This window comes from Dama dama, chromosome 19 (genome assembly GCF_033118175.1).
Source record: "Dama dama isolate Ldn47 chromosome 19, ASM3311817v1, whole genome shotgun sequence".
Taxonomy (NCBI): domain Eukaryota; kingdom Metazoa; phylum Chordata; class Mammalia; order Artiodactyla; family Cervidae; genus Dama; species Dama dama.
The window spans coordinates 24,407,352-24,434,601 of record NC_083699.1 but is presented as its reverse complement, the minus strand read 5'-3'; the positions used below and the strand labels follow the sequence as shown (position 1 = coordinate 24,434,601).

Sequence of the window (27,250 nt, the reverse complement as noted above, 5' to 3'; positions counted from 1 at the left end):
ATGCTAAGTTGGTTTAATCGTGTTCAACTCTTTGCAACCCTATGGACTGTAGCCTTCCAGGCTGCTCTGTCCATGGGATTCTCCAGGCAAGAATATTGGAGTGAGTTGCCGTGCCCTCTTCCAGGGGATCTTCGCATCTCAGGGATTGGACCTGTGTGTCTAAAGTCTCCTGCATTGTCAAGCAGGTTCTTTACCACCAGCGCCACCTGAGAAGCCCCTAGAACAGGATATATGCCCATAAATATTAATAACAGTCTGTGTTTTTACAGATGACCTTTATTCTTTGCCTTCTCAAATGCTTTTATTAAGAAAGTCACCATAAGACTGTTTCTGAGATAACTTAAAAACAGTCTGTTTACAGTTAAACATACACACACACACAGATTCCTTGCATCCTTTTCAGTCTCTCAATTTTAGGGGACAATTTATGTCTCATTTACAAAACTGCATTATATTTCTGTCAACTCTTGCATTTTATTGATGTAGGAGTGTCCTCTTGGTCTCTAAAGCGCATTGAACAAAAAAGAAAAATAATTTTTTCATGAAATTGAAGTAAGTCACAAAAATACATTTAGTTGACAAATGAGCTCATTGGGCTGAGCAGTGAATCATGAATTTTGGAGCTGTGATCAGCTAATCAGGAGAGTAGGATGAATCTCAGCTTTGCTCATCCCAATTAATAGTTCCCTATAGTATATGGTTTAATAAGTTTCTGTAAGATTTGTTTTTAACTGTTTGGAACCTGAAAGGATATTTTTCCTTGGCATATTAATTTGTCTTCTGAAATCTGCCCTTCTTCTAAAATTGTAGCACTTTTTAGAGCTGGAAACAACTTTAAGATATATTCTAATGGAACATTTCCCAGTGACCCTGGGATCCATGGTTAGAGAGCCTGGCAAGGTAGCATCTGTTGCAGATTTTATCTCATGCCTGGGAGTTCACAGTGCACATTAAAGATGGGCCATTTCAAACTCATTCTGTAGAAACTGGGAAATGAGATCATCAGATTTCAAATTCACTGTGTGTCATTTCACTTTGATCTCACAATAGTCCCACTTGCTTTGACAGTCACTTCAAAGTGGTATGTGTATCACTCATTCAGACTTCCAGTGGGCACACATATGTATCCCGGAATCATATTTCACATTTTCCCCCTTCTCTGTGTCTCCACATTATTGTTCATCTCCTGTGTTAATTCCAAATTATAAAATATATTTTTATGGAGTAATGTCAAACCTGTGAGCTTGTATTCTTAGGAAAAAGGCAAAAGGAGGCTGCAGGCAGCCTCCTTCTCACTGAGAGCCATCATGGGCCATCCCCAAGCTTACCCCTCTCTCTTCCTGCCACTCTTCTCAGTCTCAGAACTGCCCTGCCAGGGTCACATGCCTAGCAACAAGTATAATTTTGGCTGTTGGAAAAAGAATAGAATACAGCACAAAGCAGATGGAGGGAAACGGCAATCAGCATTCGGCCAGCCTGACCAAGGAACACAGGCTCTTTTCCAGAGCCCTCCCTCCTTAGAGAGATCGGAGTCTTTAAATTGCCAACTTCTCTCAACAAAGGCTGAGCCTTTGTTTTTCTACCAGCCCTGGCAGCCCCACATCAGTTCCCATAATGAGTTCTCTGATCCCCTTACTTTTTCCTGGTTCCTTCTCAGCATCCATAATTCTTTGCAGAACCAGGCCAAGCCTCCGTGTCCTGATTCATAACCTAGAGCCTCAGAATATTGTTCCCCCGTGCTGAACCAGAAATAACTGTGGGAATCTCTGCAGAAAACAAAAGGTCTGCTCTAAAAACCAGAACTGTCCTGGAGGTGTGACCAGCTCTCAACCAGCTAGAAGCCTGTCTTTGACAACTCAAATAGGGCTAGAGATCAGGGAGAAGAAATCATAATCCACAGCCTAACACTGATGCTTTGTACCATGTCTGCATAAGCCAAAAGACAGAGTATAACCAATTGATGCAACAAGAAAACGTAAAACACTGTGGACGGTTTCTGAAGATGCAACCATTTTTGCTTATGGAACCTTCACATGCATGATTTTGCTGCCCTGGTAAAAAACTTCTAAGTGAAACAGTGCATTTTGCACTGTTATCACTACGAGGTTGACACATGCAGTGAAATAGGAAGTTGATTTAAATGCATCTGTATTTTAATATTAAACTGCATTGGAAAATACACAGTTTTGAAAATTGCTCAAACTCTTCATGCTTCCTACAACTGTAGAATAATGCCAAATGATGCTTATAGTTTGGCCATGAGTGATGGTATGAGGAACCTCCTCTGGAGAATCTGAAAGTAATTGGGAACCGGATGTCTGGAGATCCGAGTTCTTCCCAGCTCTGTTGTCTACAAGCACATGACCTTTCAAATCTATCATTTCTGCCTTTCTGGGCACTCCATTTTTTCACCAACAAGGAGAATAATAATATCTGCTCTACCTAACCCATATGAATAGATGTGAAAGCAATTTGAAAACTGTCAAGGACCAGCTCATGTAAGAAATTACTATGTTATTTCCAGGATATTCATCATCTGGAAATGTGCTAGCTCACACTAAAGTCGAGCACGGACAAAGAATCACAATTCTGAAATCAACTATTTATTGTTGTTGTTGTTCAGTCACTAAAGTCGTGTCCAGCTCTTTGCAACCCCATGAACTGCAGCACCCCAGGCTTCCCTGTCCTTCACTATCTCCCGGAGTTTGCTCAAACTCATGTCCATTAAGTCAATGATGCCATCCAGTCATCGAATCCTCTGTCATCCCCTTATCCTCCTTTCTTCAATCTTTCCCAGCCTCGGGGTCTTTTCCAGTGAGGCAGCTCTCTACTTTAGGGGGCCAAGGTACTGGAGCTTCAACTTCAGCATCCTTCCAATGAATACTCAGGGTTGATTTCCTTTAGGGTTGACTAGTTCAACTATTTAGAAACAATTTAGAAATTAATACTGTTAATTTTATCAATTATTTACAAATTAATATTTATGTTAGAAACAAGTGTTTTCTTAAAGGGATGTTGAATGTGCCCCATTTTAAATTATTAGATGACTATTGCTGGATAAGGACAACTTACCTTGGTTCCCTATAACTGATGCTTCTTCATTTTCTGACAAGTAAAGGCACATGATTGAAACACTGTCTAGAGGTGTCCTGCCAGAAATCTATAGCTGACTCCTCATAGGAATCGATTTTTGGATTCCTCATTATTGATTGGATTACACCTTCCTCCCAAATATAAAATAAAATATATTCCAAAACATAATGTGAGTTCAGTTTTGCTTTGTTTTAACTTTAGGCATTTGAAGGTGTACAAGCTTTCTAATTGAAATCACTGGTTGTTGATTGATTAATAATGTTATTAAATCACTTTTGAGTCATTCCACATCCAACTTACTTTTTATGCATTCCTTTATTTAATTCTTTCATCGGTTCTCACATGAAATGGATGCAAATGATTTCCATTCTGTAGATGAGGCAGCTGAGGCCAAGAGTGATTACGGTAACCTGCCTACATCATACAGCTATTGATGAGTGTAACTGGGGCTCAGATCATGTCTTTAGGATCTCAACTTGGGCTCTTTACCTTGTACCATTGTAGCTCGACTACAAAACTTTGCTCATTCCAGGGAAAGAAGAAATGTTCTCATTTCTCCCAGAAATCGAGGAGAGATACTTTACCTTAATTTAAAAAAAAAAATCAGATGAACATTTTCTTTTTTTTTTAAGTAATTTCTTGATAGATAAAATTTTCTTAGGTTTAAAGAAAAATCTACATCCTATAATTACCATATCCTATAATTTGCGTACCAAGCTGAAAGAACACGTTGGGTATGTTTCAGAATCACTGTCTTAAAGAAATTTAAGCTGCAGTTACAATAAAAAAGGAGAAAAATATGAAATTTAAGTATGCCCATGGCTGGTTTCACATTTTATCTTGTGGGATAACCTCCAAATTGTGTAAAATTCCTGGAGAAGAGGTTACATTAAGGCAGAGATGACAGAATGTGGCAGGAGAAGTTTGGATTTAGATCATTTAGTTGCTCTTATTTGATTCCAAAAATTAGATAAATGGTATCTCAGCAGATAGAGTAAAGATTAAAAAAAAAAAAAGATAGAGTAAAGATTAATACCGGGCAGAGGCCAGCAATCATTTTGAGTCTGAGCACGTGCCTTGGCAGAGGGAGGAAAGAAAGGAAAGATTCTTTTTTTAAAATGAGAATGAAAATGACTGGGCTGTAGCATAGTTTCATAAGAGCTTTTTCAGAGTCTTATATGGATTATCTTATTTGCACTGAGGGGCGTGCCTGCTGAAGGTTATCAAGCCTAGACTTCAGTCTAAGTTACACATGCTGGACTAACCCTGAACATTCTTACATTTAAAAGTTTGCCATTTTCGGGGCTTCCGTGGTGGCTCAATGGTTTAAAAAAAAAAACACAAAAAAAACCTGTCTGTCAATGCAGGGACACAGGTTCGATCCCTGGTCTGGGAAAACCCCACATATCATGGAGCAACTAAGGCCATGCACCACAACTACTGAAGCCCACGAGCCTAGAGCCTGTGCTCTACAATAGAAGTCACTGCAACGAGAAGCCCACCATAGCAACTGCAGGATAACCCCTGCTCTCTGCAATTAGAGAAAGCCCACCCACAAGCAGCAACAGAGACCCAGAACAGCCATAAATAGTAAACAACAATAAATAAACAAATTCTTTTTTTAAAGCTTGCCATTTTCAAAAAATAACCAGTGAAAAAAATTATGTGTGTGCATACACAGTATGCAGTGTCCTATCTATAAAAGTCTCACAGATAATATGCAAGGTCGTGCTAAATAGAACCAGCATTACTAGTGGACTAGCAATAATTTCCACCAACTCCTTCATTTACAGATGAAAGAACTTGAAGTCCAGAAAGGTTTACTGCATTTGAAAAGATTTGCCAAACACAAAATAAAATGGGCCATGTCCCAAACCACAGAGAAGCTACAGACCAATTCTCCCATAACTGATACCACTGTGGAGTACAATTCTCCCCATAAAGAAACACTAAGCCCCAACCACAATTGTTATTTCTGGCAACATTCACTGCTGCAAAATCTACAACAATGAGAGGATTTATACCAGCTCTTGATGTTTATGGCAATGAAATATGGTCTATAAATCTCAAATACTCAAAAGATAAAGTGTCTCGTCACAGGAGAAGCACAATGAGCTCCTCTGAGACCGTTTTGTAGATCCTGAGACCCTACTCTGAGCAGAAGACCCCTCTTCTGACTGCACTATGCTGAGGGGGAGGGGAAGGCGGAGGGGATTCTACTGACAGGAGAGCAAGGAGGGAAACCTGAGGAAAGCCACTGCTTGAATTAGGACTCGGTTTTTAAAGGGACAGGCAGCATTTCAGCAATCACAAAAATTAAAAATATTAAAGATCCCACATTCTCACCACTTTGACAATTTGCTTGTTATTTTCCTATTTTCTTTTTGGTACATATTCATATACAGACATATTTTCTGAATTGTTATTTCCTTTCCCTATAACTCACGTGGAGTTCTGTCTCAAGTCTTACTTCCATACAATAGAGGGAAAATTAGTTATTTCCTGATAAATGTGACCAAATTCAATGATTTGTGGTTATCTCTGCTCCATATTCAGTCCGTCAGGGTGCTCCCTGGTCTTTCCTCCTCTCCTGCATCCTTGGTATAGACTCTCGGGGTCCTGGGTCTTTGGGAAAGGGCTCCTAGCGAACAGTATTGATCTGGCTCAAGCCCGTTGTGGCATCTGCTTACTGTAGCCTGGGGGCCTCAGCCTTCTCCTTTTAAACCTGCCTCTGTCCTTTCTCCTCTATTGCTTCCACATCCTGTAGGCTGATAATCATTTCTGAGTGTTCCCTGGAAGCAAGGCTCAGATCCTCGTGGCCCCATATCCTGTTTGAGAGCGAGTAGGGCCTGTCCTGTTCTCCCTGGAATTCTACTTGAGGACAAAGGACAGAGTCCCTGCCCTGAGTCTCACTCATTTCTTTATTTTATTTTACTTTTATTTTTTTGGAGTATAGTTGCTTTACAGTGTTGTACAACAAAGTGAATCAGCTATACACATACATATAGCCCCCCTTTTATGGATTTCCTTCCCATTTAGGTCACCACATAGCATTGAGTAGAGTTCCCCGTGCTATACAGTAAGTTCTAATTATCTATTTTCTACATCGTACCAGCACTAGTTGTAAAGAACCCGCCTATCAATGCAGGAGATAAAAGAGATGTAGGTTCGATCCCTGGGTCGGGAAGATCCCCTGGAGGAGGGCGTGGCAACACACTCTAGTATTGTTGCCTGGAAGATCCCATGGACAGAGGAGCCTGGAGGGCTACAGTCCATGGAGTCACAAAGAGTCAGACATGACTGAAATGACTTAGCCTGCATGCATAGCATCAATACTGTATATATCTCAATCTCAATCTCCCAATTCATCCTATTGCCATCCTTTACCCCTTGGTGTCCATACATTTGTTCTCTAGGTCTGTGTCTCTATTTCTGCTTTGTAAAAATGATTGCACCATTTTTTTCAGAGTCCACATATATGCATTAATATACAGTATTTGTTTTTCTCCTTCTGATTTACTTTACTCTATATGACAGTCTCTAGGTCAATCCACCATCCATGTCTCTACAAAGGACCCAGTTTCATTCCTTTTTAATAGCTGAGTAACATTCTATTGTATATATGTACCACATTTTCTTTATCACTCTTATTTCTTTAAACTCCTGCCTCAGCTCAAAGTATGTCTACCTGGTTCCTTAAATCTAAGAAGCTGATATCTTTGTGCCCTGACTCCTTTGTGAGAGCGTCATCCTAGAGCAAGGCCTCCTTCATATCTCCATTTGCTAAGGGGGAAGTAAACACATTTAAGGAGAAAAATTTAATAGTTAATAGTATCAGTCTGCCACATCTGTGATTGTCTTGTGATTGCAGCTTTGCATTAGGGCCATTTTAACACACTACCAGAAGTACTTTGCTAGGAAGCCATCACAGTGATCGTTTTGTGGCTTTAAGAAGTTATATCCATGAATGACTATAACATAATTTAGTTAATCATCTCCCCATTATCGGACATTTATTTCCAATTTCTAGCTATCATACATAACACTTCTATGAGAGTTAGTGAGTTTTGAAAGAAAAATTTATTTTAACAAAAAGCCTGAGAATGCAATTTTATAAAATTGTTCTGAACTAAAATGGATAAAGCGATGGCCTGCATGATGGCCTGGTGCCCACTAGCTCTTCTTTTGCTTTTAAAATCATAAATAATTCTGCACGGTAGGGGCTCAGGTTCTTGCCCTACACCGACTGCTGTCATTTCACCTCCTCAGCATTGTGAGGATGTTTCAGAAGGGGTTAGAATTCTTAGCATCCGGGAACCATTGTTTTCTAGGGACTAGATCAAGAAGGGAGGCTGGACATGCTCGCGCATAAAATTTTCTCTTCATTGACTTAAACTTAGCAACAATTTTATTGTTTAAAATTCCAGAGCCCTTTGTTTTTTATGGCAGTGAAAATCTAAGTCATTTCTGCTAATTTCCTGAACACAATTTAAAAATTTCATCATTAAGGAAATTCAAAAACTGCTACATTGAAAAAAGAAAAAAAGCAAAGACATTGATATAGAACTAACAGAGTCCCAAGAACAAGAAAATGTGAATAGTCTGATTTCTACAAACTGACTCTTCAAGAATGTTTTGTCTAAAGATAGAAGATTTTTATAGGACATTTCCAAATGTCTACATTTTGAAGTCATCTTTGCTTTTGAAAAAACACAAGGATACAAGGGAACTATCTTTTACAAACAGAATAACAAATACTTCGTATTCAAGACCAAAAATGTTACTTCTGAAATTTTTCTAACCAATGTGAAAAACAGCTTATGTGCGTCAGCACACATAGCAAAATAGGTATTTTGAAATTTTGGAGTAGCAAAAAATTTGAAATGATTCAATGCCCACCAAAAGAGAACTGGTTTAAATATTATGGCATGGATTTGGAATACTGTCATTTTGTTTTTTAAAATGGGCATCTCTCTAAGTGCAAATATCAAAGAATTTCCAGGATACAAGATATATTATTTTTTTTTAAATTCAGAAATGTGTTTATAGTATTCTAACATTTGTGTGGAAGGAAAGAATACATATATATGTTTATAAGTTCATAGACTATTTGTGAAAGAACATGAAAGGTAATACGAATTGCCCTTAGGGAGGGGAAATGAAGGCTAGAGACAAAGGAGTGAAAAAGAAATTTTTTCATTGTATAATCCTCTACTTCTGAAGACTTGTTCTGTGAGCATATGTTATCCACTCAAAAATGTAATTTATTTGGTGATTCCTCAAAAAGCTAAATATAGAATAACTATGTGACTCAGTAACACCATTCCTGGGTATATAAAATAAATGAAAACAGGGACTCAAATATTATATGCCCACATTCCTTGCTGAGCACTGAAGAAATTATGTTTTCAAATTGCAATGCTGGAGAAGACTCTCAAGAGTCCCTTGGACAGCAAGGAGATCAAACTAGTCAATCCTAAAGAAAATCAATCTTGAATGTTCCCTGGAAGGACTGATGCCAAAGCTGAAGCTTCAATATTTTGGCCACTTGATGTGAAAAGCTGACTCATTGGTAAAGACCCAGATGCTGGGAAAGGTTGAAGGCAGGAGAAACGGGTGACAGAGGATGAGGTGGTTGTATGGCAACATCGATACAATGGACAGGAGCTTGAGCAAACTCTGGGAGAGAGTGAAGGATGGGGAAGCCTGACGGGCTGCAGTTCCCAAGGTTGCAAATAGTCAGACACAACTTAGCTACTGAACAACAATGATAACAAATCCACTGCAGCATTATTCACCATAGCCAAAAGCTGGAACTATCACAAGTGCCCACCTACAGATGACAAGATAAACCAAATGTGGTCTCTACATGTAACAGAATATTATTCAGCCATAAGAAGGAAGGAAATTCTGACTCATGCTACATCATGGATGAATCTTGAAAGATATTATGCTAAGTGAAATAAAATCAGCCACAAAAGGTCGAATACTGTTTGATTTCGCTTAGCTGAAAATATCTAGACCAGGCAAATTTCTAGAGACAGAAAGTAGATTAGACATTGCCAGAGGTTGCTGGGAGGGGAAATGGGAAGTTATTGCAAAATTATCAGAGTTTCTATTTGGGCTCATGAAAAACTTTTGCAAGTAGAGATCAGGATGGTTGCACAAGATGTGAAAGTAATGAGAACACTGAATGGTACACTTCCAATTGGTTAAAATGGTAAATTTTATGTTACATATATTTTACCACTGGCTTCCCTGGTGGCTCAGATAAGAAAGAATCCGCCTGCAGTGCAGGAGACTTGGGTTCGATCCCTGGGTTGGGAAGATCCCCTGGAGAAGGAAATGAAAACCCACTCCAGTATTCTTTCCTGGAAAATTCCATGGACAGAGGAGTCTGGTGGGCTAGAGTCCATGGGGTCCCAAGAGTCAAACACGACTGATTGACTAACACTTATGTTTTACCACAATAAAAAAATTCAACTAATAATGTAATCTAATTTAAAGAAAAATATCTTGTTGAACCTCTTGCCTATCAGAGGTATTCCAGAAGCAAACATTCTTCCAACCAGACCCCATCCTCTCAAAGCAAACAGTACCAGGTGCATGCTTTGTGCAAAGGTCCTCTGGTGGGCACTGCCCAAAATAGAAAGCTAAGTGGACATACGTCCTGTGTTTCAAAAAAGGCATATCACATATTCTAGCTAGTAGAGGTACCTGTCATTGTTGTGTAAAGCAAAGAAGGTGCTGAGTAGGCATGCCAGCCATGTGCAGCAGGAATGTGAAGGCAGAAGCAAGTCAGTTCTGACTGGCATATCCAGGATGGCCTGGTGCGAAGAGCCGGTCATCAGTCCTGCAAGAGAAAGAAGGGTTCTGTGAGGAGGTCATCCAGGCTCGGGGGCAGACAAGTTAGGTCGGCTAACCTGCTTAGTGCGGGTGTACCTCTGAACAGAGGGCAGCGGTGTCCCATCACTGGAGTGTGGGCCTGGGAGGATCAGACGAAAGGTGATTTTGTAAAGACAGTTGAGACCATGTGCATGCGTGCTTAGTCATTTCAGTTGTGTCTGACTCTTTGCGACCCTATGGACCGTAGCCCACCAGGTTTCTCTGTCCATGAAATTTCCCAGGCAAGAATACTAGAGTGGGTTGCCCTTTCCTTCTCCAGAGATGTCTGTAACTGGCTGTGATCAATTAATGATAAACACCATTGCACTCAGACCAGCTTGTTGAGGCCAGATGGTGTCAATTTTCAACTGTAAAATTCATTTGGACTTTTAAATACCAGCTGTGGGACAGTGGCTTAGGTATTCTTTCTGGTCTTCCCATTTTCTAGCTTAATATCTAGGAATGTGAGCTTCTTACCATTACCTGACAGAGAACTTTTAACAGTTTATATCTTTTTTAAAAAAAATTTCCAACTCAAACTGTGTTTGCCATCTAGTGATTAATTCATGCCATTACAGTACCCTAGTTCAGATTTCCTCATTTCTAGGCTCTGCAGTTAAGCTCAAAGGCCTCCAGACTCTGTCCTGTTGGCTGTGGCTTCTACCTCGAGCCACACTTTCCCTAAGTCTTCCTATAGTAAGCTGACATCAGAGACCTCAGTAATTAAGTCTGATCCCTCTAAGAGTAGTAATAATATTCACCCAAAAGAAATGTATAGCAGTTTTTTTAAAAAAAGAAAAATGTAGCAGTTTAAAAGAAAATGCATTTTAGGGATTATGTATTATGAAAAGTTTAGGGAGATTCCGATTTGAAAATTAAGCTGCAGCAACATCTTTGTGTGAATGTAGACTTCTCAGATAAACGGGTGAGATTCTGACCATAGTGGATACCATGGCCACCTCCAGACTTGCTCTTCTTCCTGTGTGTCTTCCAGAGATAAGGACATTAACAGTCTCGCCTCCAAGGAGGCAGTATATATTTGAATATAGTTCTCCAAATTTCCGATTTTCTGAACGCAGATCAAAGTAAGGAGCCACACTTTCTTCTTCTAAACATTTGTTACATTCTTGAGTTAGCAAAGACAACTCAAAGGCTTTTCTTTCAAAGGCTGTTGTTAAGCAGTTGGGAGAGTGAGCCAAGAAATATTTCGTATATGCAGGAAATTTAAAACTCAACATCAGTTACTTAAAATTCTTGATGGGCCCAGGGTAACATTTTGCATTTGAAGCAGAGTTTTCAGGGATGAATCAGAGCTTCTGAATGATGATTTCTGCACTGGAAAATATCCTGGGTCTAATATCTTGTTTTTCCCCTGAGATTTAGGCTGTGGGAACTCATTTATTCAGTGATTGCTAACTGAATGCCTACTGTCCGCAGGCAATGGTTAGAATAATATCTTTTCAAAACTTTATTGTAACCTCTCCAACTTCCATGGAATCCACGCAAGGCCTTCTTACAAGGAATTTTGTCCTAGGAAGGATTGTGCTGTAGAGAGATAGTGGATACAGTTCCCACTTTCCTGCCAAGTGTAGCTTATTTTTCAGGTTGTTAACGAATGGTTAGCCTGATAGCCGCTTCTGGCTTCCAGTCTAGCAACATGCCTGGAACGTGATAGAGGGTATTGTGGGAAGCCATTTGCTCAGTCCCCAAAACCGTGTGAACTGCTTGGCTGTCATTTTTAACCGTGACTGTGTCTTTTTTTTTTTCTCTTGTGATGAAACTGTCTACGTCTGACTTTTGCAGGGGAAGCCAGAGATACCGGGTGTATGTCGTGATACCACTTCTGCCAGGTTTTGAAGGAGACATTTCAACCGGTGGAGGAAATGCTCTACAGGCAATAATGCACTTCAACTACAGGTGCCAAAGTTCTGCAATCCTCTGTTTTCAGCTTGCAGTCAGTCATGCATGTAAACTGGCCAGAGGCATGGAAATGTCTCTCTACATCTACTCAGTGGAGCGTTGAGCAGATGGACACATTTCGTTGTTTTGCATTTGAATCTTGGCCTGTTCACTAGTTGATAAAACTCAAATAGAGCCTAAAATCTTAAATGGTAGGCCTAGGACACTTGGTAAGTATAAAAGAACTAAAATATTAGTCTCTCTCTTATACTAATTGCCTATCACATATATATATATATAGAGAGAGAGAGAGAGAGAGTACATATCTCCATTTATAAGATATATATATATACACACACAATATATATACAAATATAAAAATACTAACATTTTAGTTATTTGTTATTGCTATTTGTTGTTTAGTTGCTAAGTTGTGTCTGACTCTTTTGCAACCCCGTGGACTGTAGCCCGCCAGGCTCCTCTGTCCATGGGATTTCCCAGGCAAGAATACTGGAGTGGGTTGCCATTTCCTGCTCCAGGTGACCTTCCCAACCCAGGGATCAAACCCACATGTCCTGCATTGGCAGGTGGATTCTTTACCACTGAGCCACCAGGGATTGAGGACATATTAATATATATTATAAATCAATATATATTATCTATATAAATTATAGATACAATTTATATCTATATAAAACTTTATATAGATATAAAGTTCTTTATACATAACTAATTTTAAAGATAATTTAAAAATTATCTTCAAGCCATAAATAGTTATTGAGCTTTCCATATTCTTTGCAGTAAGTAGATAAAAGAAAAAAAAAAAAATGCTTACAGTGACATGATTTGTACATGATGGTTTATGAGTATTTTAGGCAGCAATCCTTCAACAAGGTTGGTAATAATAGTTTCTGCCAGTAAGTGAAGCATGAAGGTTCTTTCCTGTCTCCTGGAATATTAATTCTGTTTTCCCTACCATCTCATTGTTAGAATTTTAGGGAGAATGCGAAGTTCTGTTCTCAGTATTCTGAAAAGCAGAGTCCACATTCACTCAAAAAGGCCCACGAGGCTTCAGATTTGGCAAGGATATGATGATGAAAGGGCTGAGAGGTCCTAGCTGGTGGGCGGTGTAGCGAGGTGGTGCAGAAAGTGATGGAAACCACGCCCCCTGGAAACCCCACCCCCACCCCCCTGCCGCATTCTTTCTGGGTCACTTAGCTGAGAAGAGTGACCTAGTAGAAAGTAAATGCAACAGCCCTGGCATAAATCCAGCTGCCAGTTACAGACCCTGTGTCCTGAGACACAAAAGTGCCCTACTCAGGATCATATGTCAGAGCAAGAACTAGCACTTGGATATTTTCTTTTAATGTCCTATTTTTCAGAATCACTTATAGTTTCCCACCTTTCTAATCAAGTTCTTTTGTGGGGAAGGGACACATAAGGTCTTGTCCCAAACCCCCAGAGTGTGAAGCAGATAAGGGTCAGGGCCCTGGTCAGATTGGAGGTGGGGGCTTAGATGCGCTCTGGCTTCTGTCCTCTTCCCTGGAGGCACCCCCTGCAGGATCTAAGGCCTTCCCGTGGTTTGAGTGTACCACTGTGGTGGAAATCTTTTCTCTAATCCTCTTGTTTCTTTCTGACTTTTCAAGCATGTATCATTCTGTCTGCCAGGGTTTCAAGTAAAGATGTTTTGTTTCTTCTGGGGTGATTTTGCCCGGTGACAGTATGAGAAAACTTCCCCTGTGCTTTGGTCTATACACTTGAAGATTTGCCCACTTCTCATATTATCTGATTTATAACATGACAAACAAAGCTTTTGAAGTATTTAAGGCACCGACATAATGTTTAATTTGGTTTTATCCACTTCATTTGCCATGCTAATATTATTTTTGGAATATTGTCAATTGTAATTACTTTCTATGACTGTTTTCTTGGGTTTGAACCAGCTGAATGAAATAACATGTTTGGCTTTTGTTCAGCAACCGAAACTATAACCTTTTATTATGCAAAAACATCTCTATTTGCTGGCATCATCTTTAATAATATCAGCATTTCCTAGACATAAGTGTATTTTTAATTACTTTCATACAGCAAGCAAATGGAGCATAGAATTTTTTGTTTTGTCAGTCTAATTCATTGCCTATTATCAGAGTCTTGAGAAACAAAACCATTAGTAGAGTCAGCTATTCGAGACTATACTTTTCACTTTTAAGGGGTTTTCTATCTTTATGGAGAGAGCTTAGGTACAGTAGTTTCTTTAATTCCAAAGGAACTAATGCCACCTTTTCTAAGAGGGAAAACTCATTCATAATCCATCTTTTTAAAATAACATCTCTTTCTGGGCTTCCCTGGTGGCTCAGATGTAAAGAATCTGCCTGCCAATGCAGGAGACTCAGATTCAATCCCTGGGTCAGGAAGACCCCCTGGAGAAGGGAATGTCTACCCACTCCAGTATTCTTACCTGGAAAATTCCAGAGGAGCCTGGTGGGCTACAGTCCCTGGTGTCACAAAGAATCAAACACAACTGAGTGATTAACACTTTCACTTTCTGAAATCTAATATCAATTTTGTAACTTTTCATTTATCCACCTCAAAACAACTTGTCCCATCAGTAACAGAAGTGACACTCATTTTTTTTTTTTTTAACTTTTAAAAAGCCTATGTAGCATCTTGTCATAAAAGCACTTGCTCTGTTTTTACTTGGATTAGGTTATTGCGATTGGGATTGATTCCTTTGAAATCTCTTTAATTGTTTCTTTCCTTTATGTGTTTTCAGAACCATGTGCAGAGGAGAAAATTCCATCCTTGGACAATTAAAAGCAGAGAGTGAGTAACTGCTTTTCTTTTCCTGCATGGTTGTTTCTTGGGACATATTAGTAATTATTAGTGTTTTTACAGTGTGGTTATAGAACTCTTCACAAAAGATAGCCCACAAAATGCTTAGCAGAAATAAATTACTTATTTTCACTAAATTGTCTAAACAGTTGTTCAAATGAAGCCATCACAGCATGAGATGCATAGGTGATAAAAATGAGAGTATTTTTATAAATTTTTAAAAACTTTTCACACTTTTTATTTTTTTGGCCATACCCTGCAGCCTTTGGGTTCTTAGCTCCCTAACCAGAGGTAGAATGCAAGCTCCCTGTGGTGCAAAGCTGAGTCTTAACCACTGGATGGCCGAGGAAGTCCCTATTTTTACAGTTTTTATAATTTGTTTTTATTTACTTATAGTAATTGTTTTTGTAAGAAGTGGGATTTGTAAGGCACCTCAAAAGACCCCACATGTATACCTATGGCTGATTCACACTGATGCATAGCAAAAACCAAGACAATATTATAATTATACCACAATTAAAAATTAAATTTTAAAAAATGACTTCATGTGTATCTTCTCCTATGATCCCTCACCACAGTCCTAGAAAGTAAACAGGAAGGGGTCATCCCTGCTTTAAGGATGAGGACTCGGTCAACAAGTATGTACGTGGCCTCCTACATGTGTGCGTGCTAAGTCGCTTCTTTGCAACTCTATGGACTGTAGCCCACCAGGCTCCTCAGTTCATGGGATTCTCCAGACAAGAATTCTGGAATGGGTACCTGTTTCCTTCTCCAGGGAGTCTTCCTGACTCAGGGATTGAACCCAGGTCTCCTGTATTGCAGGCAGATTCTTTACATCTGAAGCCCCATGGCATAGCAGGGACACCCCCAAATCCACTCCTAAATAAAAGTAACAAAAATGCTCACAAAAATTGTCAAAAATCAACTTCTGCAGAACTTGGGAAATTAACCAAGGGCATGTAACAATTTGTTTATTTAAGAAGGACAGCAGAATCTTGGTAAAAGCAGCAAGGTTTTTAATTTGCCATGTGCCCGTCCCCTTCTCCTCAGTTCCATGGCAGCCTTGAAAACCAACTCCCCATCACTGTGAAAGGAAACCCTGGCAGCTACTGGGAGGAGCCGAATAGGTTGAAAGCTCCCATCTTCCCACAATCCTCAGAGAATAGTCATAATTTGACCTGACAGACAGTTTGAAAGACTTTAAAATAGCTAGTTTAACTATGTTCAAAAAACTGAAGGAAATAAATCTAAGGAAATAAAGAGAAGTATAAAAACAATACTCTCCAAATAGAGACCATAAAAACTAAAATTTTTCAATTAAAAAAATTTTTTTACAAAAAAATGATCAAATATAAATTGAAATAAAATATACATTAGAGAATTCAGTAGCATACTGGAGTTGTCAGGTAAATCAACAAACTTAAAGATAGGTCAACAGAGATTACCCAGTGTGAGGAGCAGAAAAAAAGAATGCAGAAAAATGAATGTGACATTTAGAATAGCCCAGACAGCCTCTGTTGTTCAATCAGAGTCTTGCCAACTGTTTGTGACCCCATGGGTTGTAGCACACCAGGCTTCCCTGTCTTTCACCATCTCCTGGAGCTTGCTCAAACTCATGTCCATTGAGTCAGTAATGCCATCCAACCATGTCATCCTCCGTCACCCCCTTCTCCTGCCCCCAATCTTTCCCAGCATCAGAGTCTTATCCAATGAATCAGCTTTTCTTGAAAAAGAACAAATTGGAGGACTCACACTCTCAATTTTAGAACTTACTAGAAACCTACAGTAATAAAACCAGTGTGGTACTGATATAAGGATAGACATATAGGTCATAGGGATAGAACTGAGAATATAGAAATAAGTTCTTATGACTATGGTCATTTGAATTTCAACAAGGGTTTCAGGACAATTCCATGTCCTGAAATGGTGTTTGAACAACTGGATATTCACATACAAAGGGATGAAGTTGGACCTTACACCATATACAAAAAAATACATCAAAATGGATCAGGGCCTAAAATGTAAAAACTCTTAGAAAAAAACATAGACAAAAATCATTCTGACGTTGTATTAACATAGGTTTCTTGGCTTTACAACAAAAATGTAAAAATAGATTAAGTTGGATTTCAACAGACATAAAAGTTTTTATGTTCCAATGGACACTACCAAGGAACTGGGAAAAAAAGACTGAAAAAATGTTTGCAAATCATATATCTGATAAGGGATTCATATCCTGAATACACAAAAGAACATTTACAAGTCAACAATAAAGAGATAATCCAATTAAAAAATGGGCCAAGAATCTAAATAGACATCTCTCCAAAGAAGATATACAAATGGCCAATAAACATATGAAAAGATACTCAACATCATTAGTCATTAGAGAAATTCAAGTAAAAATCATAAGATACAACTTCATATCCACTAAGATGGCTGTGATTTAGGACATAAAAAAGATAATGATGAGAATATTAAGATTTTAGAATCCTCATACACTGCTGTTGGGAATTCAAAATGGCGTGGACTCTTTGGAAAGCAGTTCGGTAGTTCCCCAAAAGTTAAACATAGAGCTAACACGTGCTCAGTTGCTCAGTCGTGGCCCACTCTTTGCAACCCCATAGACTGTAGGCCACCAGGCTCCTGGAATTTTCCAGGCAAGAATACTAGAGTGGATTGCCATTTCCTTCTGCAAGAGTTACCATATAACTTAGCAATTCTGCTCCATAGAATATACCCAAGAGAATTGAAAACATGTTCACACACACAAAAAATGAAGGAAAATAAAACAACCAAAAGAAAACTACTACTCCTTTGTTGGAGCAGATTCCCAATGCCAGAAATGCCAGAAAATCCTGAGTCTTGTGGCCAAATATAGGCAAATATAATAGGTATGGCTTTTATTTTTGGAGTAATTAAAATGCCTTAAAATTGGATAATGGTGATGATGGTACAGCTTTGTGAATATACCTTTTTTAAAAAAGACATTGAATTGCATACTTTAAAGAGGCAAATTTTATGGCCGGTGGATTTTTAAATGATCTGGAAGCTGTAAAATAATGAAGTAAGCCTTTAGGACTATATAATTTTAAACTTACCTATTTCTGTTTAATATTCAGTGATTTTTCACAAATGGTCTCTTCAATCTAAAAATCTTGAGAAAGAACTTGGGACATAAGACATGTACATCACCAATAATAAATACTTTCAAAAGTTATATCTAATTTTACCCAGGACATGAATTTACCAGGGGCTTTCCTGGTGGCTCAGTGGTAAAGAATCTGCCTGAAATGCAGAAAATGGAGGAGATGCGGATTTGATCCCTGGGTCAGGCAGGTCCCTTGGAGGAGGGCATGGCAACCCACTGCAGTGAAAACCCGATGGACAGAGAGAGGAGCTGGCGGGCTACAGTTCATAGGGTCACTAAGTCATACACGGCTGAAGCAACTGAGCACTCACACACACAGATTTACCAGATTATTACTCTATCTCTAGGGTAAAGGCTTAAAATGAAGTGATAGTGAATGAGTAAGGTTCGAAAAGATCTCTTGATAAAAACAAAATCAGGGGACTTCTCCAGTGGTTAAGACTCTGTGCTTCTACTGCAGGGGTGAGGGTTGATCCCTGATCAGAGAACTAAGATCCCACATGCCATATGGTGCGGCAGAAAAAAAACACATGAAATTTGAGAGGAGATAAAAATGGGTACATCTTTAAAAAAGAAATAAAGTCAGGACAGTCATTCAGTAATGACAGTGGCTAGTAAAACTGCAAAGGTGAGGTTATAGGAAAATAAAGAGTCAGAACAAGACTATCATTTAGTTTCTCAACCGTAAATATATCCTGAGCTTATTATAAGCATTTCCTTTGACTCTGGACCCTTTTCCTTCCTTTGCCTATTCAGGGGAAAAATTGGATTTTAGCATAAGAAGTAATTTCAATGTTAAGCCCTCTTACAAAACGAGTTCCAAGTACCCTGGGAACAAGTCAAAATCAGGCATCTCTGTGGGGGAAATGCTCATACTCTAAACATGGAAGAATAGATTAATTACATAATGCCCCTTTTTGAGGTACAGTGTTGTATTATTGGCTTTGTTTTCGTAAAAGTATAGTGGGTTTTAAATACATGAACTAGCTAATCTCTAATTGGATAGAGAACTGTAGTTTTCTCCTGTTTCAGTTCTTTAGAAATAACAAAACTGCTGCTGCGAATATGCTGGAATTCCTGAAAAGAAAACCAGCTGTGATTAGTGTATAATTTTCTGATATGCTAATCTTCAGGGATTTAGTGTTTAACTTAAAGCATTTCTTTATCATTTTTATAATTGTTGTGAATTATGGCATTTTAGCAGCCAATTTAGTATAATTTAACACAAGGTCTAGAGGTATTCAGTCAGGATTAGAAATGTGCATATAAGAAGTGCTTGTTTAAGCAGCAAACGCCTGTAACAACTCCAAGCCTTTTCACAAAATGTCCTGATAAACTTAGTCTATTGTATCAGATTTCTCATCTTTCAAGCTATATACACACCGCCATTCACAATAAATATGTCTTGGAGGCCTATATAAAACTCCAGATTCTCAAATACCTCCATGACATGTACTTTGGAAGCCCCCATGATTATTTTCTGCTTATTGCTCTTTACTAATACCTGTCATGCTCCTGGCTTTCTCATGTTTTATTCAGAAGACACTGTTTCAGTATATCCTCACACCACAAGTTAAACATCACCAACTCTGTTACTCTGTTGAGTCCGTTTCCTTCACAGAATAATCTACACTCAGCTGTACTTTGCAGGTTCCCCAGCCCACATTCAACCAACCACAGATTGAAAATATTTGAGGGGAAAAAAACCTAGAAAGTTCCAAAAGGCAAAACTTGCATTTGCCACAAGCAGGCAACTATTCGCATAGCACTTACATTGTATTAAGTATTGTAAATAATCTAGAGATGATTTAAAGTGTACAAGAGGATGTGTCACGTGGAAACGGTATACGACTTTATACTAACATAAAGGACTAGAGTAGGGCAGATTTTTTTCATCCTTGGGGATCCTGGAACCAGTACCCTGTGGATACTGAGGGATGACTGTACTGGCCAAAGTAATTTCTCAACTTGCTTTTTCTTCTCACAAGAGTGGGTGGTGGATCTGTTCACCTCTTTGACAGGACACAACATATCTACTTTCTAGCTTGGAACCCTTATCTTCGTTTTGGTCCCTGTGACTGGTACTCACCCTGAGCTTTCTTTTTAAAGGCCCTGTTCATAAAGAAATAAAGATTTCTGCCACTCCATAGGAATTATCTCATAGCAAGGATGAATGGGGAGTAGATATGGAGTGTGGCCTGTGAGGCTTTTGATGTATGCCCATCAGCCTTTTTTTTCATTGGCACAAAGGTTTCAGACCCATCTTATACATTCCCATAACTAGCCCGGCAATCAACCTATTTCTTCAAGAACTTATATAGGTTCACTCCCTGGTTGCTCAGCTGGTAAAGAACCCATCTGCCAAAGCAGGAGATGCAACAGACAAGGGTTCAATCCCTGGGTCAGAAAGATCTCCTGGAGAAGGGAATGGCACTCTGCTGTAGTATTGTTGCCTGGAAATTTCCATGGACAGAGGAGCCTGGCAGGCTACAGTCCATGAGGTTGCAAAGAGTAGGACACAAGTGAATACCCATGCACGCACAGTGGAAAGTGGTATTTAGAAACCAAATTCTGGGTAGGAGGTATGATCATTGCTACTGGGATATTACTGCTATAGGCTTTTTGCATACACATTATCTATCTGTCCATCTATCTATCATCTACCTATCATCTAATCTCCATACTGATACTTATCATTTCAGTCCCATGCCACAGGATTCCTTCTTGCCATCTCTCTATTTTTATAACTTCCTTATCTCACAATAAGAAACCTACTTCTTATCTAAAATATATATATATTCCCTCAATCTTAGAATACACAGAAATTGCTAGCCCAAATACTGTGAAAAATATATCTCACTAGAATCCAGTATTTGTGGTTCTTTTTGTCTTTAGCCTAAGAGTATATATCATCAAAAGCTAGTGTTCCAGGTATCCTTGGATTATGGTTTTAATTTGAAAAGCAGTTAAGTTCACTTGCTTTAGTTTGTATTTCATTTGGGGTTCTTTTTCCCATATCTTTCCTGATTTTTTTTCTTCTTTTTTGAGTGTATGCAATAAACTTCCAATAGTCAGAACTGCACAAAAGACAGACATGCTTAGACAAGCGTCACTCCTCTATACCTCTTTCCGGTTTCTTCCCACCGTCTTTCTCACCCTAATCTACTCATCCTCTGTTGGTAACAATTTTTTTCAGTTTCTAAGTTATTTGGGCTGTGTTTCTTTTTGTACAAATGAGCAGAAACATGTATATTTTCTTATTTCTCCAAATCTCTTTCATAAGAATAACATACCACATATTCTCTTGTGTATTTGCTCTTTTTAAATTTACAGTCCATCCTGGAGATCAGTTCATAGAGAGTTTCATTCCTTTCTACCTCTGCTTAGTCTCCCGTGTATAGATTGGCCATAGTTAATCCAATCATTCTCTGTGTGAGCATTTAGGTTATCTTCAATATTTTTCAATTACAATAATATAATTAGTAGCTTTGTGTACATACATTCTTATTTGTTGGAACTGTATATTTAGGGTAAGTTTCTAGAGTGGAAATGCTGGGCTATAGATAATTTTGTTAGATATTGACAAATCCCCCTCCAAGTTTATACCAATTTGCACTTTCAGCATCAATGTAAGAGAGAGCTTACTTCAACCCAGTCTCAACAACAGAATATGTTATCTTTCTTTCTTTTTTTTTGGTCAATCTCATAGATTAAGAAATGGTTTCTCAGTATAGTTTTAATTTGCATTTCTGTTCATTATGAGTGAAGATGACTGTCTTTTCAAATGTATGTTTTTGTGTGTTTGAATTGTCCATGTCTTTTACCTATTTTTCTATGAAGACTTTGATCTTTTTCTCCCTTCAGTTATTTTTTAAATTATTTCTTTATTATGCTGCACTAGGTCTTCAATGCCTTGCAAGTCCTTTCTTTGGTTGCAGCGAGTGGGGACTTCTCTTGTTGCAGAGCACAGGCTCTAGGGCTTCCGTAGTTGCAGCATGCGGTCTCAGCAGTTGCGGCTCTGGGGCTCCAGAGCGCAGGCTCAGTCCTTGTAGCACCCTGGTTTCCTTTTTCTGCAGCATGTGGGATCTTCCTGGTGCAGGGGCTGAACCCGTGGCCCCTGAATTGGAAGGTAGATGCTTAACCACTGAATCACCAGAGAAGTCCTTTGCCTTTTGTTTTTGCTTATTGTGTTCTGTGTCATGCAAATGAGTTTGTTTTGTTTTTTTTAGCCAACATTATTGATCTTTTCTTTTATTGCCTCTAGATAGTTATAAGCCTCCTGTATACTCAGGTTACCAGGAATTCACTTGGTTTTCTTCTAACACCTGTATGGTTTCATATGCTTACATTTTCATCTCTGCTTTATTTAGAGTTTTTATGATTGCTGTAAGGAATGTATATAATTTTTATCTCTTTCAAATAGCTATGCAATTATACTATCACCTTTTGTTAAAAAGCCCTTTTCCTAGAGCTACAACCTGTATCATATTGCAAAATTTCCATACTTACTTGGGTCTATTTCTGGACTTGCAATTTCAGACACTGGTTTGGCTGTCTATGTACCAGTTCTGCACTGTTTTAATTATACAGACTTTATAGTATGTGTTAATATCAGATATGGGAAGGGTTATCTATATATAAATGGAGGAACCTCTATATATTACCTGTGAAAAAATTTCTTTCCAAGATACCTAAATGTAATAGGTTCACTGAGTAACATCAACAGCAAAATAGAAAACATCAGTAATACCTGGAAACTTCAGTAAATGAAATATGAACTACCATTGATTCTATCAGCATACTTCAATTTCTCTTATAAAAATTCATATTCTCCTTCTATAAGAATCTGTGATGCTTTGGTTCCACTCCATTTATTCTTAGTATCACACATAGCTTATCCAGGACAACTGCTGTGTGAGAGGGGGGCCATAAAATCTCGTGACTAACACTCATGGCAGAGTAATGATTATGGGTTGGTTTGATATGGAATACAGTTCTTATCACATAAATGACCTTCACACGACGAGAGGGCAACATTTTAAAGTACAAACCTCGTACTTCTTGCTCTGAAATAAATTCTCCAAGGTCAAACGTACTTAGGATTTTTTTGTTTCCCTAATTTTAATGATTTAGAAGGAAGAATCTTATTTAATTGTCAACATTTTTACTTACCCAAAGTCTGTAAAATTTTAACTGCTGCTTTGCCCTGAGTTTGCTACTAAGTATGTATATACATCAGATAGTTTGGATTCACGTCTTGCATCTGATTTAAACAGCAGCAGGTGTTGGGACTTCCCTGGTGGTCCAGTGGTTAAGAATCTGCCATCCAAACCCTCTTACACTGTTGGTGGGAATGCAAACTAGTACAGCCACTATGGAGAACAGTGTGAAGATTCCTTAAAAAACTGGAAATAGAACTGCCATACGACCCAGCAATCCCACTGCTGGGCATACACACCGAGGAAGCCAGAATTGAAAAAGACACGTGTGCCCCAATGTTCATCGCAGCACTGTTTACAGTAGCCAGGACATGGAAGCAACCTAGATGTCCACTGGCAGAAAGCTGTGGTACATATACACAATGGAATATTTCTCAACCATTAAAAAGAATGCATTTGAATCAGTTCTAATGAGGTGGATGAAACTGGAGCCTATTTTACAGAGTGAAATAAGCCAGAAAGAAAAACACCAGTGCAGTATATTAACACATACATATGGAATTTAGAAAGATGGTAACGATGACTCTATATGCGAGACTGCAAAAGAGATACCGATGTAAAGAACAGACTTTTGTGGGAGAATGCGAGGGCGGGATGATTTGAGAGAATAGCATTGAAACATGTATATTATCATATGTGAAACAGATTTTCAGTCCAGGTTCGATGCATGAGATGGGGTGCACTGGGATGACCCTGAGGGATGGGATGGGGAAGGAGGTGGGAGGGACGGTCAGGATGGGGAACACATGTACACCCATGGCTGATTCATGTGAATGTATGGCAAAAACCACCACAATATTGTAAAGTAATTTGCCTCCAATTAAATTTTTTTTTAATGGCAAAAAGAATAAATAAAATAAAATTGGATTTAAAAAAAAAGAATCTGTCATCCAATGCAGGAGATGCAGGTTTGATCCCTGGTTGGGAAACTAAGATCCCACACGCTGCAGAGCGACTAAGCCCATATACTGCAACTAATGAGCTCATGAGCCACAAATAGAAGCCTCAATGAAAAAATCCCACAAGATGCAATGTGGATCCCGAGTATTGCAACTAAGACCTGATGCAGGCAAATAAGTAAATTTTAAAAAATAACAGAATAAACAGCAGCAGGTGTCAACCCAGACAGATGCAAATCTTAACTTGTTCCTCTGTGGCTATACTTCAATTATCACTCTTCAGTAGTTACTCAATAAGTCTTTAAAATAAAATGTTCATATTTGAATTTATTTTGGGATCATGTAGCATTGGGGATTCATAGAAATCACTTCAGTAAGATACTTTGAAATTATATCTCCATTTATATGAGCAATATAAAACTCTTCAGAAAGTAAAAATAGATCCTAGATGCATTCTAAAATTATGTACACACACATACATATATATGTCATACAATCTATTCTTAACCTGTCGAAGTGGTATATTTGTTTTGAAAGACAGTAAAATCTAAGATGCCTTTATTGAGCTTCGTCATGTTAATTTCAGTGATTTCTTGTTTAATTTACAGTTGGCAATCAGTGGATAAATTATATATCCTTCTGTGGTCTTAGAACACATGCAGAGCTTGAAGGAAACCTAGTCACTGAGCTTATCTATGTCCACAGCAAGTTGCTAATTGCTGATGACAACACTGTTATTATTGGTAAGTACTTGGTCTCTAATCGTGTTCCTTGTCAGTTGACTTAGCTCATGCGAAAATCATTCTTTTTATTCCTCTGAAGCTTTCTTTGCAGTTGAGAGTATCAGTATCTAAAACATTTCTGTAGCAATCTTTTTCGCTTCTGTCCTTTCTAATCCCTGTTTTTATCTATGAAGTAACAGAGGCACAGGACAATTAAATGGCCATTGTGCAAATTACAGTATCCAGAGACAGCAGTCTAACCCAGCAGGGCTGTAATCAGTCTGTGCTCATTAATTCTTTATTATTCCCTTTTTAAAAATTTTGAACACAAGTACTAGATTTCATGGACTGGAAGGGAGATGTTTGGGGAGGGAAGTGTGTCGAAAATGAGTACCTGGTAGCCTGTTAGTACTTTGTATGTGCTCCCACCACATCCACCTCACCATTACCTCAGATCTAAGGTTTTTGCAAGAGTCAGGATCAGAAGGATGTTAAAATGTCACTACATCTATGCTTGGAGCTTCCCTGGTAGCTCAGTGGTAAAGAACTGGCCTGCCAATGCAGGAGATGTGGGTTTGATCCCTGGATTGGGAAGATCCCTTGGAGAAGGAAATGGCAACCCACTCCAATATTCTTGCCTGGGAACTCCCATGGACAGAGGAGCCTGCCAGGCTACAGTCCATGGGGTCACCAAAGAGTTAGATGCGACTGAGCAACTATCCAACAGCAGCAAGAATGTCTATGCTTACCATTCCCCCCCCCCGCCCCCCCCACCCAACCCCGGAGTCAGAGTTTTGGGTGTTACTAATCAGGGTACAGAGTAGACCAGCTTGTGTAGTAATAATACAATGTAGCCCTAGACTAAGGTCTGCTGTCTTTTCCTGCAGCCCTCACCCCATGGACAGATTCAGGGCAGTTACTGGCTGTACTTTTACCCAGATTAGATCAGCCTGCTGAGAAGAATGGGTTTGTAGCTCCATTCTTTTGTAACTTGGAAAGCTTCATTTTCCCATCGTGGGGTTGGTTTGCCTTCTAATATCATGTTACATGAACATTGAAAGGTCAAAATGAGAAAATGAATATTAATAACCAGCCAGATAAATGAATTGACAAGGGTGAGGGGATGTTACTTAAGAGATATGCTGTGTCCCACTGTTGGGCATTCCACTCATCTGTTTTAAATAAAATGTAGTTTCTCAGCTATAAGACATCTATTCTTTAAGAAACTAAGTGTCATGGAGTCTTCTGAAAAAAATTTGACAGTAAATATACCTTTTCCATTTCTATCCTCCACTGAGAAAAGAAAGAAAAATCTCATACCTAGGAGTAATGAGACTGTCTTCTCTGGAACATGATTTGAAAAGAAAGAAAAGCAGTTCTGAAACCAGGAAATATGTAGATCACAGTGTGGTGATACACACACACACACACACACACACACACACACATTCTTTTAATACTGGGCATTTAAGAGAAATATCTTGTGTCTTCAGTATCTTGTCCAATAGGGATCAGAGCTCTTTAAGGATTCATTTCTCCCCCATCTCCCCTAATAAACAAGTTTTCTCTCATTTCCCCAAGCTATTCTTGTCTTTGCCTCTTTAGAAGCTAATCTGAGAATATTTTTATATTAAAATTGACAGTGACGATAAGGAAAGGGAAAATATTGATGCTTGCTGAAACGGAAAAACAAACAAACAAAGCCAGATAAAAGTCAGTTGATCTTCAGGGAGATTTCAGAATTCTTGAAGTAAAAATTGACAGATGTAAATATTTTCCTTTTAAAAGTCTTTTCGACTTTCAGCCTGCTTTACTTTTACATCAAGTATAAATGCAAAGTAGTTTTTAGTATCTGAGCTAAATAAATCTGTAGAGTTTTTGACTTACTTTCTAGAAAGGTCTTTAAACTCTCAAAAGCTACAGTTTATTTAGACTAGCAATAATTGATCCTTTTTGCATACAGTTATTATCTACTTTCTTGAAACTGAAGATGTGACCTTGGGAGTATGAAGAGGTCTCACTTGCTAGTGTTTAGGGGCTGGATTTCTTTCTCTTATTCCTCAAGGGCAGAACAGATTTCCCCCTGGAAAATCCATGGAAAAATCCATGTATACTTTTGTTCTTTTCCCTCTTTGGGAACTCTGGAAGAAACAGGCTTATTGTTGCTACTCTCAGACATTCGGCCTGTTTAAGTTCATAACACAGAGAACAATGTTTAAAATTCTCAAAGAGGAACTTGAGAAATTAGGCTGAGGATATTTTACAGGTGTTAAATCATTAAGAGCTTAAATGAAGTTAAAGTAACCTGTGATTAAATTTTCTAACATGGCAGACTTACGCCAGAGTCACTGAATAATCTATCATAAGAAAAATGACTAAATGGTTTATCCTCATTTTTTCTTCACAAGGAAATACTTGGTTTCTCACACTGAGATCTCTTTCATGTATAGCTTTAATTATGTCTTACCCCCGGTGGCCCTGTAGGTTCTAAAATCTGTGACCAAGTCCAGTTTTCTAATTCATCTTTTTGGCATGTACCCGAACAGTTATTTTCTT

General features: G+C 38.6%; 1 protein-coding gene across 8 annotated transcripts in view; it reads left to right on the top strand.

Moving 5' to 3' along the window:
• The window catches only part of PLD1 (phospholipase D1), a 261,912-nt gene that overhangs the window by 162,153 nt on the left and 72,509 nt on the right, over positions 1-27,250 (top strand). For all 8 annotated transcript variants that reach the window (XM_061168339.1, XM_061168335.1, XM_061168340.1 and 5 more), the window contains 3 exons: positions 11,782-11,895; positions 14,651-14,700; positions 24,581-24,715. In XM_061168339.1, coding sequence (XP_061024322.1) covers positions 11,782-11,895; positions 14,651-14,700; positions 24,581-24,715 — 299 coding nt within the window. The remainder of the gene's footprint in view (positions 1-11,781; positions 11,896-14,650; positions 14,701-24,580; positions 24,716-27,250) is intronic.